The following is a 12,786-nucleotide window of genomic DNA, read 5'->3' as shown; positions in this document are numbered from 1 at the left end:
GTCCAACCCGTTACTAGCGTGGTTTACCTAATAAAGTGGCCGGTGAGTGTATATATATGCTTGACATTCTGAAACATGCTGGTTGATGAGATTTTGTACTACATCTCATCCAATATCAACCTTAAGCATAAAACAAAAGGCCACAGGGAGGAGCTTCATTAGTGGATGTCTACATTCTGCGTCTCATTAATGGAAAATCTACTTTCAGCAAATTATTACCTGTTTTGCATATTTTCCTTCCTTCCCCTTTCCAAAAGTTGTTCAAGGAAGACATGTAAGATCACTTTGCAAAAGCATTATATATTTTTTTCCAAATAGTTTTTTTTTCCCCAAACCAATTCTAATTAATGCTTTTCCTAAAAAATATTTCATTTTATGGGTGCAAATATGATGTCTGTGCCAAAATGCATTAGCAGCTTGTTATGTCTGGGCATCTGCTGTTACTGAGAAAACACAGCTGCAGAGTTGGTTTTTCACATCAGATAACTAGATAGTTGAAGATGATTGCTTGTGGTTGAGATGTAAGAACGGGGGGCGTGTTAATTAGTTTCCTGTTGGCTGCCTTTGATAAAATCTGTTGCATTTAGATTATCAGTGATTAACTCGCAATGTTTTTAAAATTCATATCTGGGCAGAAATATGAAACAGTTTTTTTTTWAATGCTGAAAAAGTAAACACATTAATGAGATATACCCAAAAGACTCAACTTAGATTGGAAWTTTATGACAAATTGAACTTTGCAGGCCCAAGAAACTGCTCTGATTCCCATAAACAGAGTTTAATTATTAGCTGTTTACATATTTTAGGAAAAGTTTTAGATCAGAGCACTTATTTGCACCRTCTTTATAAAACAATGGTGTCACTCAAAATGTTGGTCAGACAAAGAAAATCAAACAAAACTGTGAGAATGAAAACTTCAAACATATGAAAAAACAGTTGCATTTGACAAGTTTTCAGTACATAAACATTCAAAATCTTATTCAAACTAATTGTTTTGTCCTCCGTGATTTTTCATTTCTTGCAAATTGCTTTTTCAATCATTCTGTTCCCCTTTGAGCAGCATAATAGGATTTATTTATGGTGCTCAAAGTATTACTTTGCTGACAGCGTGCAGTACATTTGATGAAAGCCAATCAAGATTTGAATTTAGATAAACTGTTGTCGCAGATTTCTTCTTGGTAATTAAGCTATGTAACCTAATTAAGTTTGATCATTTTGATACACATGGTTTTGATGTAGATGTGCAGTTTTAAAGTGACAATAACAAAAAGAGAGGGCTGGACTGAAGGACAGAAAAGAGACATGAATCATGGTAGCACAAGAACAAAAGAGGCTGCAGGCTACCACACAAGGCAGGATCCAAGATACAGGCTATATTCAAAGATGTCCCGTGAGGTACGGTAGTTCAACTCATAACAGCAGCGGACAGACAGGAAAAACATGCATTGAAGTCCATACCCAACTGGCTGGGATAATATACAGTGAAGATTTGCAGTCATATTTCACAGTTTGTGGACCATCTTTCAATTTTTTGATAAAATGTAACTACAACTTAGATAGTTAGAAAAAAACTTTATTTAACCAGTATAAGAATCCTTGAGATCAAATATATCTTTTACAAGCAGCATGACGGCTCATGGGTTAGCACCGACGCCTCACAGCAAGAAGGTGGTTCGATCCCCGGTTTGGACCTGGAGTCTTTCTTTGTGGAGTTTGCATGTTCTCCTCTTGCTTGTGTGGGTTTTCTCCAGGTACTCTGGTTTCCCCCACAGCACAAAAATATATACAATATGTTGCCTTCAGGCCCAGGCCGCCCTTGCAAAAGAGATCTGCGATCTCAATGGGATTTGCCTTATTACGTAACGGTTAAAATAATAATAAAATAAAATAAAAAAATACATGAGCACCGGAAAACGGTAGCGTGCTGCCTCCGGGTCGGGGAGGAGGTTCTGCCCCAAGTGGAAGAGTTTAAGTATCTCGGGGTCTTGTTCACGAATAAGGGAAGAATGGAGCGGGAGGCGGATTGGTGCTGTGTCTGCAGTGATGCGGGCGCTGTACTGGTCTGTCATGGTGAAGTGAGAGCTGAGCCAGAAGTGGAAGCTCTCGATTTACCAGTCGGTCTATGTTCCTACCCTCATCTATGGTCACAAGCTTTGGGTAGTGACCGAAAGAACGAGATCGCGGATACAAGTGGCCGAAATGAGTTTCCTCTGCAGGGTGGCTGGGCTCTCCCTTAGAGATAGGGTGAGAAGCTCGGTCATCCGGGAGGGACTCAGAGGAGAGTCGCTGCTCCTCCACGTCGAGAGGAGCCAGTTGAGGTGGCTCGGGCATCTGGTAAGGATGCCTCCTGGACACCTCCCTGGTGAGGTGTTCCAGGCATGTCCCACTAGGAGGCCCAGAAGAAGACCAAGGACACGCTGGAGGGACTATGTTTCTCAGCTGGCCTGAGAACACCTAGGGATTCCCCCAGACGAGCTGGCCCAAGTAGCTGAGGAGAGGGAAGTCTGGGTCTCTCTGCTTAGGCTGCTGCCCCMGYGACCTGATCCCGGATAAGTGGCAGGAGACGGACGGACGGACGGACAGACGGACATGAGCGCCCTGACAATCACACAGTTAAATCAGTTAAATTATAAAACATAAAATAACATCAAATAAAACTCACTCTCCTAAAATCAATTAGAACAGTGGCATTTAAACTTTGTTTCTGCTAAATCATTTATAAAATCCTGGAAAGAATAAAATGAGACCTGCTCTTTCAAATGAACAACAACAAGTAGTTTGTGGTAATTACTGTATGCGGAAACCAGAAATACAGTAAATACTAGTACCAGTGTTCATAAGAGCACTCGTGCTGTGACCTCCAAACTGGATGAGTGGTGCCAACTGATCCTATGAACAACCTCGGAGATCTCTGTCCGAAGGAGTGAACAGTGTTGGGCATGTGCATATATTTTAGGATAGCAGTACATAAGGTCTGATTACATCCATCCATTTCCTTTTACCCTCTTTTCCTTTTCAGGTCATGGAGCAGCTTGTATCTCTCTCCAGAGATCAGTGTGTAAGAGGCGGGGTACACCCTGGACAGGTGGCTCGGGTCTGACTACATATGGGAGATATTAGAATCTATGTCACACTGTAAAGTAAAGTTATCAGTCCTGAAAAATGAACCTGCCAAGTCGGAATGTTAAATAATAGTGGATATTAAAAAAAATCATAAGCAGGAAGGGTGAAGAATGGAGGATGAATGAGCACATCCTCAACAAAAGGTGGGAAAAAAATCAAGGAGAGTTAAATTAGAGAAAGGAAGCAAATGGGAAATAGAATAAAAGTGGGAAAAAATGTAGGGGAAAGAGAAAAAAATAACAGAGAGCAGACAGATAATGGGGAAAGAGAGGGTATAGATGGACATAATCTGGAGAGGATTGCTAAAATGTGAAAAAAATGAATAGCAAAACAGGAGAATAGAAAGTGACTGAAGAGGTAGTTTGCAGAGGTAAATAGAAAAGATGAGATTGGATGAAATGAACAAAGGAATGTTAAGACATAAATTAAATAGCAAGAGAAGATAAAGTATACAAAGTGAAATAATATAAGAAATCTGGGCAAGAAAACTAAAGAAAAATGTACAAAAGCAAAACAAATCAAACAAGTAAAGAAGGGAAAAAGAAAGATAGAAAAAAATCCATCCGAAAGAACAAAGAAAAACCCCAAGATGAATTAAACAAAAAGGGGTAATAATGAAAGTGAACGGAAAACAGTAGAATGTGCAGAGTTGTAAAAAACAAAAATGGTAATAGATACAAAAAGTAAGGAAAGAAAAAAGACGGGGCAAGAGAAGAAATAGAGAAGGAATAAAGGAAGGAAAGAGAAGCGAGTATTAGAGCAGGCAAAATTAGCTGTCCTTTCTACAGCTCCTATGGGAACCTCGAGCTCTGCAGTGTCTAATTTAAATAAAAGCCTTTCGTGTGAAACTTAAATGTGTGTTTTTGTGAGAGGGGCACATGGTAATACTTTGTATTCCCAGTGGGGACTTTAACCCAACCCCACATAGACTCGTGGTGCTTTGGGTCCCAGACAGAAGCTCAGGTCTAGAGATACGATGATACCAACTGTGCATGAGTCTGAGCATCAGTCCACACTGAATCTAAAGAAAAAACTGTGTTACAATTATTCTCCATGTACATCTGTAAGACTTATCTTTCAATGTTCATAAAGAAAATTTAATTTGAACAAGTCATAAAGAAGAATTCTTGTTACTGCTGCTCATCAAATTTCCAGGGGTGTTGCAGAGGGAAGGCATGTGAGAATGAACATTTCTATCCCAATTCTCTTCCAGAAAAAGAGGGGAAACAAATCAACTTCTAGATCATTTATCAGTGTAAATGCTTTGTACATTTTCTGCTGACAAGTGCCTTGTTTTCCTCCCACTTAATAATATTTTATACGCATTTAAATATCATTGTGGTATTAGAATGTACACAGACAGCCCTCGAGGAGCCTCATGAATCATTCTTGACRTGCTGTACACAAAACCCTGAATTTTCCACTGTGCACAGAAAACACACGAAAAAACAAGATCTTTTATCTGATTTCTACCACCGGTTGAAATAACCTCTCTTACACAAGTTTACAGCATCAAACAGAGTGTCTCTTCACTATAGCAGAAGGGAAGTTGCAGATCAGCTGTCAGTGTTTGAACAGAAATGAAATATTTGAGAACTATCGGTCAGGGTTTAGAGCTAATGGCAGAAACAGCTCTGGTRAAAGTTACTAATGATTAGATGGTAAACTTATGTTCATACTTGTCCCGTTAGATCTCAATGCTGCATATGAACAGTGTATTGGAATGGCTCTAAGATGACAGTTTTTCTYTGGACATGGAATAATATTTAAGAGTGAGCAATTGGAGGGGTATGGGGAGTTGTGTGTATTTTCCAGGCACATAACTCAATTCTATGTCACAATGAAGTAACTACATTACCTTCCTTCAGGTATTATAAAAATCATATCTAAATCCCTTGAAATTGGCCCCTGTCTCTTTAGGGACCTCCTACCGTTCCTGACATTCCCACTTCAGTACATACAGAGAACCATAGCCTCATTCACAAGAGAGTTCTGCGAAATGGGCGCACAGACCAGTCCTCCTTTGAGCTCCCTTGGGTCATTCTTAAAGTTCAGGAGAAACTTGCCAGTTCCCGCTCACATGTGCGCTTTCAGAAATGAACCGAGCAGAGTGGGAACGGGAAAGGAGGTGCAGAGCAGAACTCAGCTGGGCTGAAGTGGAGCGCGACGTATTTAATGCGTGATAGATGTCTGCCTCGTATCAATCACAAAACAGACTGAATTAATTTACCTCAGTGTTCCTCTTTGTGCTTCAGTATTCTGTTTAACTAACTACAAAGTTGCTGCGTCGTGTCATCTTCAATAGTCCCTCGGTAAGAAATCTGTTGATGTTTAATCCTACAAGCAGGGCGGTCACACTGCAGGTTTTTTTTTCCACAAGTCGCCTTGCACGGCTCTGTTACTACTTCTGAGGGACGTCAGAGGCAGGCTCTGTTCGAACACCCTTGCCGCCTCCGTGTGTCTTCTGAATGATCCAAGGGGGCCAGAATGTGTCAACCACTAAGAGCTAATGTTTCATGTCATTTACAACCTTTTGTAGGAGCCTTTTCAGAAGGTAGTCTCCTTGGCATCTATACATTTCCTCGTTTAGGGCATTTTTTAATCCGAGCAGTAGTTAGTATTACAAGCTCAACAGACAGGTTCCACCAGGTGTTTGCTAATTGTTGCTGCTGCTAGTGGTCAAGCTGTGTGAAGGAGGGGTGCTCTGGGTGGGGTGGGAGATCGACTAGAGACTGAGCTCCAGGGAGGTGCTTTGGGTAAACAGGTGGCATTATGAATGAGCAAGTGTTTAGGCAGCTTCGCATGACTACCACAGTGGATTCAAGCATTTCTCAAACATGTATGAATGAATCAAAGCAACACTCTGGGTATGATTTTGATGAGGGAATGTCATTATAACACGATATAAAGCTAAAAATGTATAATATCCATCCTTTAAACAAGGAAGGCTAACAGTTCACCAATTTAAACTGAAGTCATTTTAAATCTAACCACAGRCAGTTTCACAGCATTGTGCACCTTAATGCCTGTGACCAAAACTAAACCAACAAAATTTGGATGACTCTCTCTCTCTCAAGAAGATAAAAGAGTGATTTGCATTTGAGCTCAGCTCACAAAAACATAAAACCTCATTGCAGATTTATAGATTGGAACCCTGGAGACTGTATGAGCAGTGAACCATCTTTAAAAATTCAAGAAAAAAGTTCTCATTTCTTTTTTTATTTCTTAGGATTTGCTGTGRCCTGAATGTCCATGAATCAACACAGATATGTTTCCAACATGTGTCTTTACCATTGTGTGTGGAGTTTTCTTGAATTCCATCCAGATATCTGTCTATATTTTCTGCTTTAGTCACAGCAATCATTGTTGTCTTTTACACATGGGTCTTTCATTTCAGAACTTTATGAACACAAGCCATTGGTTAAACATAATGGTTGTGTAAACTGGGTACAAAGTGTATTAGTTTATAAGGTCTTACCTGTCTCGCATCGATGTCCCGTAAATCCTGAGGGACATACACATGTATTTGGAGACACACAGGTCCCTCCACTCCGACATCCCTCCTCACAATAGGCTGGAAAAACAAAGTGAAGACATTAGTTCACTGCTCTGTGCCCAAGACAAGTTTACTAATCCATTTTCGCTTACAGTAGAAGTACAAAAAAGCTTTGAACCTTTACTGTTTAGGACTTACAGAAGGTATTTCTGATGCAAAGTGATTCCCTTGGCAATTTTTAAAACAAGTTTTCAAGCATGAGAGAAAGATTATTGTTTTTGGATTTTTTTCTCGTTGCTATTCAAATGAGCTTAATGTTTCTCTTCAGCTGCTGTTTCCATGTAATCCTGTAACATTGAGCCCCGACTCAAACTATTAATTTGTCCTCAGGTTTGTTTGACTTTTTCTTTCAAATCTGGGGCTTGTTTTCTTTCAAGTCATATTCATTAAAAAAAAGTGCTTGACGTAAAAAAAAAAAAACATTTTATTTAACATTTAAAATCTAAAAATGTGCATACGTGCATAATAAAATTTACTGAGGAGTTTGGAGAACCAATAATAATTTCAGATTAATTACCACACATTCCATTTGAACACTTTAGTATAGTTTAAAATAGACAAAGCAAAATGGGATTTTTTTTGACATACTGACAAATTTACTGACATATAGAAATCCTGTCAGGTGTTTAAAAAAGGCCAAATCTCTTGTGCAAGTTTGCATGCTGTGGCAACCTCTTCAAAGAGGAGCAGCCAAAAGAAATACAATATTATTGCAACTAAACATAGTCAGGTCAGCATGGCAGTGAAATAAAATAAAATATATTTCCAAAGACACAGCCTGTAGAATATAAAATGTGAGTGGATTTGGCCCCAAGACAAATTCCAAACGAACTCAAACTAACAGGAGATGTTGAACACAAGAACTGTTTGTAAAACAAGAAGTGTGAATATTACAGAAGAAGTACACAGGTCCTCATGGCGTTTCGTTTCAACAACAAGTCCTTTTCTATCACCACCCTGAAGCTAACACTGAAAGTCCAGTCTGTTCTGTTCTGTATTTTTGTTATAAGTTTTAATTTCCTGTAACACTGAGAATGTCCATCCAGCATTTAGCTTATGAGACGCTACAGAAATCTAGTTTCCCAGTTCTGATTCCTGCTCTCTRATCAACCAGTCAAACGATGAGAAAATGTTGACRCTGTCTGAGGCCAGCTAGCAGGCTCTGGTGTCTTCACCTCAGCACCTGATTGGTCAAAGCAACAGTATCGCTGTCATTTGTTTCACCCTCCCGGTGCCTTCGCTGCTCGTTTCTGAAGGCCTGAGGCGGATTTGTGGACCATAGCAACAGATGATGATCGAAATTTGATTGGATAAAAGCTCTAAATAAATACAAGCTGCTGGAAACTGCGCAGCAGGAGAAAAAGCTATGAAACGAAGAGAAAATATGTTTCAAAAATAATGATATCCTAATAATGATAATAATAAAATTATAATAAATGTAAAATATTCTAATATATAAACTAGTGATTATGATTGTGTTTAGGCCAGCAGAGAAGGCTTTGCTAGCCCTGACAGCATACAACTGCTTGAAGGTTGGTACTTTCAGAACAGCTTACATTTAATAATGTTTGGATGCAGAGACACGTAATAAATTGCCTTGTTTCTGGGATCACAATGATTTAGTTTGGATTGTTTCATTAATTTTCAAAATCATAAACAAAATTGAAGTTTTTTTCCCCTATAATGACAAACAATATTAATCGTAATAACATTCTCATTTCAAAAATGAACTTGGCAAGCCAAAATATTTCATTGGTACAACATGTACATTTCCTTCATTTTCTGCAGCCCCCTTTTATTTCCAGCTAGCAGAAATTCTTACTGCCTGAGAGAGCATGTGTGCACAGCTGTCTCACTGCCTTTGCTGGAAATGGCAGTCATTTTGTGTATGTGTGAATCTACGTCTGAGACAACTGCAGCAAGGCAAAGAGGCAGGTTGAGGGGTGCTAAGCAGTTGAAAAAGGCAAACAAGAACAGTAAAAAGTACAGTAAGTGCTCAAAGTGAGAAGGATTAAACCAAAAATATAGGGCATGCCTAATTGAGCAAGTTCATTAAAGAGAAATTATTTAGCATTTCTAAGCTTAATTAATGACATGATTTAAGAGATGAGCCCTAATGGGCTGAAAAATCTTTTAATAGTCACAGACCAAGTGTCTAAGTGTAATATCTGTGTGTAATGTGTGCAGTAACTTGTTAGTTTATGATACCAAAGGAAGACGATTTGTCTGCATAAATTAACACCGCTGATGTTTAGAGGACAAAAACCCCGCACTAAATATACAACTAAATGTGGGCAATAAATAAAAGCAAAGCCCTTTGCCTGAAGCTATTAAAGTGGTTCCACAATGCAAAAACTTCTATCAGGCTCTCATTAGGAGCCCAATTGCGTCTGTACTAATAAACCTCACTCTTATTAATTAATTACACTTATATTGACACAATCTATCTCCAGCTCTAATTATCATTTCAACATCATCAGCGAAATGTTCCCTGCCTATTGAACTAATGACTTCAAAAGATGAAGGGGCACCACTGGGGCATCAATGGGGGTGGGAGTGCAGAGAAGCTGAGAGGGAGAGTTTTCACTCCTAACTGCATCAGTTGCCTTCGGTATTTTATTCTGGTTAGGAAATGTTACGTAAATGAACACAATTGGAAAGATATGATTCTTCGTGCAAACTTAGACTTGTTATAATGCAATAATCCGGTAATAATATTTCTACAAGCAATTGTAAAACAAATTAATATGCAGCTCAGTGGAAATGGGTCAGATATTGGATTGCATTAAAAGTGGAACACGTAATGAAACTAGTCGTTAAAAGATGTTCTATTAAAATTTGTAGTTGTGATATTTACAGTATCTAGTATATTGAACATAGAATGGTCTGCWGTAGCAAAGAAGTCTAGTAATCCTAAGGTTGCAGATATTACCGGGAAGGGGGAGTCAGTGGCTTGTTGAGTATTTAATAATAGTGAGCTTTTACATGCATATAGAGCCAGAGACAGGTGTGGGAAAATGTTCCACTGCTCTGATGCTGCCTGTCACTCAAACAGAGCAGCAGGAGAGGAGTCATAGAACAGGTCTTGCCCCTTGTTATGTTGAACAGATCAAAATAGTCAAATACATCTTTTTAGGATTTTAGGTTTCAAACCAACGTGACCACAGCTGTATCTGCGCTGCTGGATCCTAAAAGTTTGGGTTTACCCAGAGTTATTTCCTCGTCTGCAGTGAGGAGTGCTTGTCTCGAAAAAAAAAATCAACTTAAGCTTAAATCTAAAAACAGTCCAGCTAGAGAGCCCGAGGCTGGGTGGTCTCGAAGCTGTCAGCACWACAATTTCAAGAACCGGAGAGTAACGTTTCTGCCACTACCTCACTTAGAGTTTTTTTCTTTTTTTTACCTTGCTCTGAGGTTCAAAGGCACAAAATGTGGGGGCGTCTCTTCTCTCCCCCTCCTCTGTTTGTCTTCTGAATGAGAGGTAGCCAGAACTTGTGTCAGTAAAATTATGGTGCATTATCTGAAAAGCCTACAATGTTCATGTCCCAGCTTTCATAGAAGCCTTGTGGAAATTACTGGGAAATTTGGCGCATTACCTCAAGTGACTAATACATCATATTTTTTGTATATGATCACCATATTTCAAAAACGCAGCAAAGCAAAATACCATCATATCACCCAAGTCTATGAGGGAGAACAAAAAAATGAATCAGGATCTAATTTGAAGAAACTGAACTCAGTAAAAATCACAAGTAACAACTAAACTCTAGGAGCACATGCTACAGAAAACAAAACCTTAAGACCAAAAGGAAGCAAAACCTTATCTAAAACACATGAACCATCTACAGTAATAAAGTAATGTTGCATCCAGTCAACATTTCCTGACATTTTCAATAAAGTTTGTAAAGTGGTTCATAATTTTAATGACATAATATACACACAAACACACACAGACACAATTAGGCAAGTCCATCATCAGCCACCTTTGCTTTTGATGGCGGCCAATACAAATGCTCCAAAAAAAAAAAAAAAAAAACTATTACATTTTTTTTAAAGCTCAGCCCTGATTAATTGTCGTCGTTTTTGTTAAATTGCCAATCATGGCTCATCTGACAATAAATGGTGCTTGAACTGAAAGGAAAAAGAAATATTTGCAGATATTTTGTGATGTTGAACAACTGTGTTTTTCCAGGCCACGAGTGTTTGAAGGATCCTCCCCACCCCGCATCATGCTAAGTGCTAAATTATTGATGTGGTTCAGGAAACACAGCGAGAAAGATGAAAATAAGGCAGAACTTTGCATTCAAAACAACAAACGACTGGAAGTGTTGTGGCAGCAATTCTTTCCCGTGCTTGTAAAAAAAAAGTGGTGGGTGAATCCAATTCAGTCACTAAAACATGAAGTGTATCATTGATGCAACTGATTTTGAGTTTCCACAAACCCTGTTATGTTGTGCAGAGATGTCACAAAAACATGTTTCCACATTTTTCTCTGTTCGCTTGCTCTTATTTGTTTTGTTCCATTTCCCCCCGCTGCTCCATTTTTGCTCCCTTCACAAGACATTACCAGGACCCCCGCTAAAGGAACAGATATTGTGAGCCAGAGCTGCAAGGGGAGAGGATGGCCTCCTTCACACAAGTCCCCYTGACCTCCAGGTAAACTATCTCATTGCTTAAATGAGCTAGTTGCTGACTCGTGGCTTCCAGAGACATGCTTATACCCCAAGATTTGCTATTTGAGTTTCCCATTACAGGCTGTAGATTGCTTTCCAGTGGGTGGTGAGAAGGAAATCATTCCGGCTCTGCTGTTGCAAGCAGCCACATTCATGGCCATTGGGTGTCTAAGTACCCATTTCTGAATTAGGTGCAGGAATAACCAACAAGATATGTGAATATTCCACAGTTTAAGTAGCTGTATTTAAAAAAAAAATCTTTGTAACTAGCAGAACAAAACCGATGTGATAATTGGCATTCACRGTAGCAAAGCACAGCTCAGTGATGTGTTGCACAGAGACATTTGTACCCTCCTGGTAATAATCACAGTTCAAAACAATATTTACCGTATGGTATATGCAATGACGGTGAAACATTCTTTGTTATTTTCCAGTGAATCACATCATTTTATGTAAAATTAAATTTGAGGTTCACTTTCATTTTAAATGTGAATTATGAAAAACAAAAACATGCTGGTACGCACAAAGCTATCACCGCACCGGAATACAACCCAAACGCGCACCATGTGTGTGGCGCACAAGACCCGCACACTGCACCTGATCCACACAGGTACAGGTCATTCGCGTGCCAATCACACCTGACAGTCACGTCCAGATCAACACAATGCTACACAAGGGTGATGCACGTGATGCATGAAAACAGAGCATCTGTCCCACACAACATCAAATGTTAATGCGGCGCACACCTGTGCACACAGTGGCTGAAATTTGAACCATTAGATAATGCTCCTTATTTCTGTCTCTGCTTCGTTTGCAGGGAAGCACAGAGAAAGGCATGAAGGCAGAGATGCAGTCAGCTGTTAATCACAATGTGCAGAGGGAAACACAGCAAAATAAAGACTGGGAAAKGGGTGAGGTCTGGGGTTGAGTATTGAAGGTGTTTAAAACGATACCGGTGCTAAATCGATACTTTCAAAATGGTAACGGTTCCTAAATGGTATTTAAATCAGTACTTCAAAATAAATAAAACACACACACACACACACTCACACAGAGGTTTATGAAGCAATGATTATTTCTGAGGCAAAGTTAAACTTGAAATTGACCAACATATTAACTTAAATCCATTAATAATTTGTCTTTGCACCAAATATTCTTAAAGCATTTGTTGTAGGTGGAAGTTTCTGCATCATATTTTGTAAAGTGACACCACACTTTGGACTGTTTTGCTTTCAACATCTCGACTATGATAGATAATATAAAACTGTTAACTGCAGCAGCACCTACTTGACCCCTCTCCATGAACTCGGTTCTACTCTATTCACTTTGGGTCGGGTTGGTTCTGCTCAATGTCAGTGTGTCTCCAGGCAGTGTGTCCCTCCCTCTGTGGGTGTGATAATGTGCGGACCATCCGCAGCGGCTTATACTATTATGTTA

The 12,786-nt window shown here is 39.3% G+C and overlaps 1 protein-coding gene across 1 annotated transcript in view; it reads right to left on the bottom strand.

Moving 5' to 3' along the window:
- The window catches only part of LOC106519093 (protein kinase C-binding protein NELL1), a gene marked incomplete in the record, with an annotated part of 155,797 nt that overhangs the window by 47,530 nt on the left and 95,481 nt on the right, over positions 1 to 12,786 (bottom strand). Inside the window, 1 exon segment of the mRNA XM_014010621.1 lies at positions 6,602 to 6,697. Within this exon segment, the coding sequence (XP_013866075.1) occupies positions 6,602 to 6,697 (96 nt within the window).

This window comes from Austrofundulus limnaeus, unplaced genomic scaffold (assembly GCF_001266775.1).
Source record: "Austrofundulus limnaeus strain Quisiro unplaced genomic scaffold, Austrofundulus_limnaeus-1.0 Scaffold71, whole genome shotgun sequence".
NCBI classification, from domain to species: domain Eukaryota; kingdom Metazoa; phylum Chordata; class Actinopteri; order Cyprinodontiformes; family Rivulidae; genus Austrofundulus; species Austrofundulus limnaeus.
The sequence above is the reverse complement of the archived record's forward strand: the minus strand, read 5'-3'. Positions and strand labels throughout refer to the sequence as shown.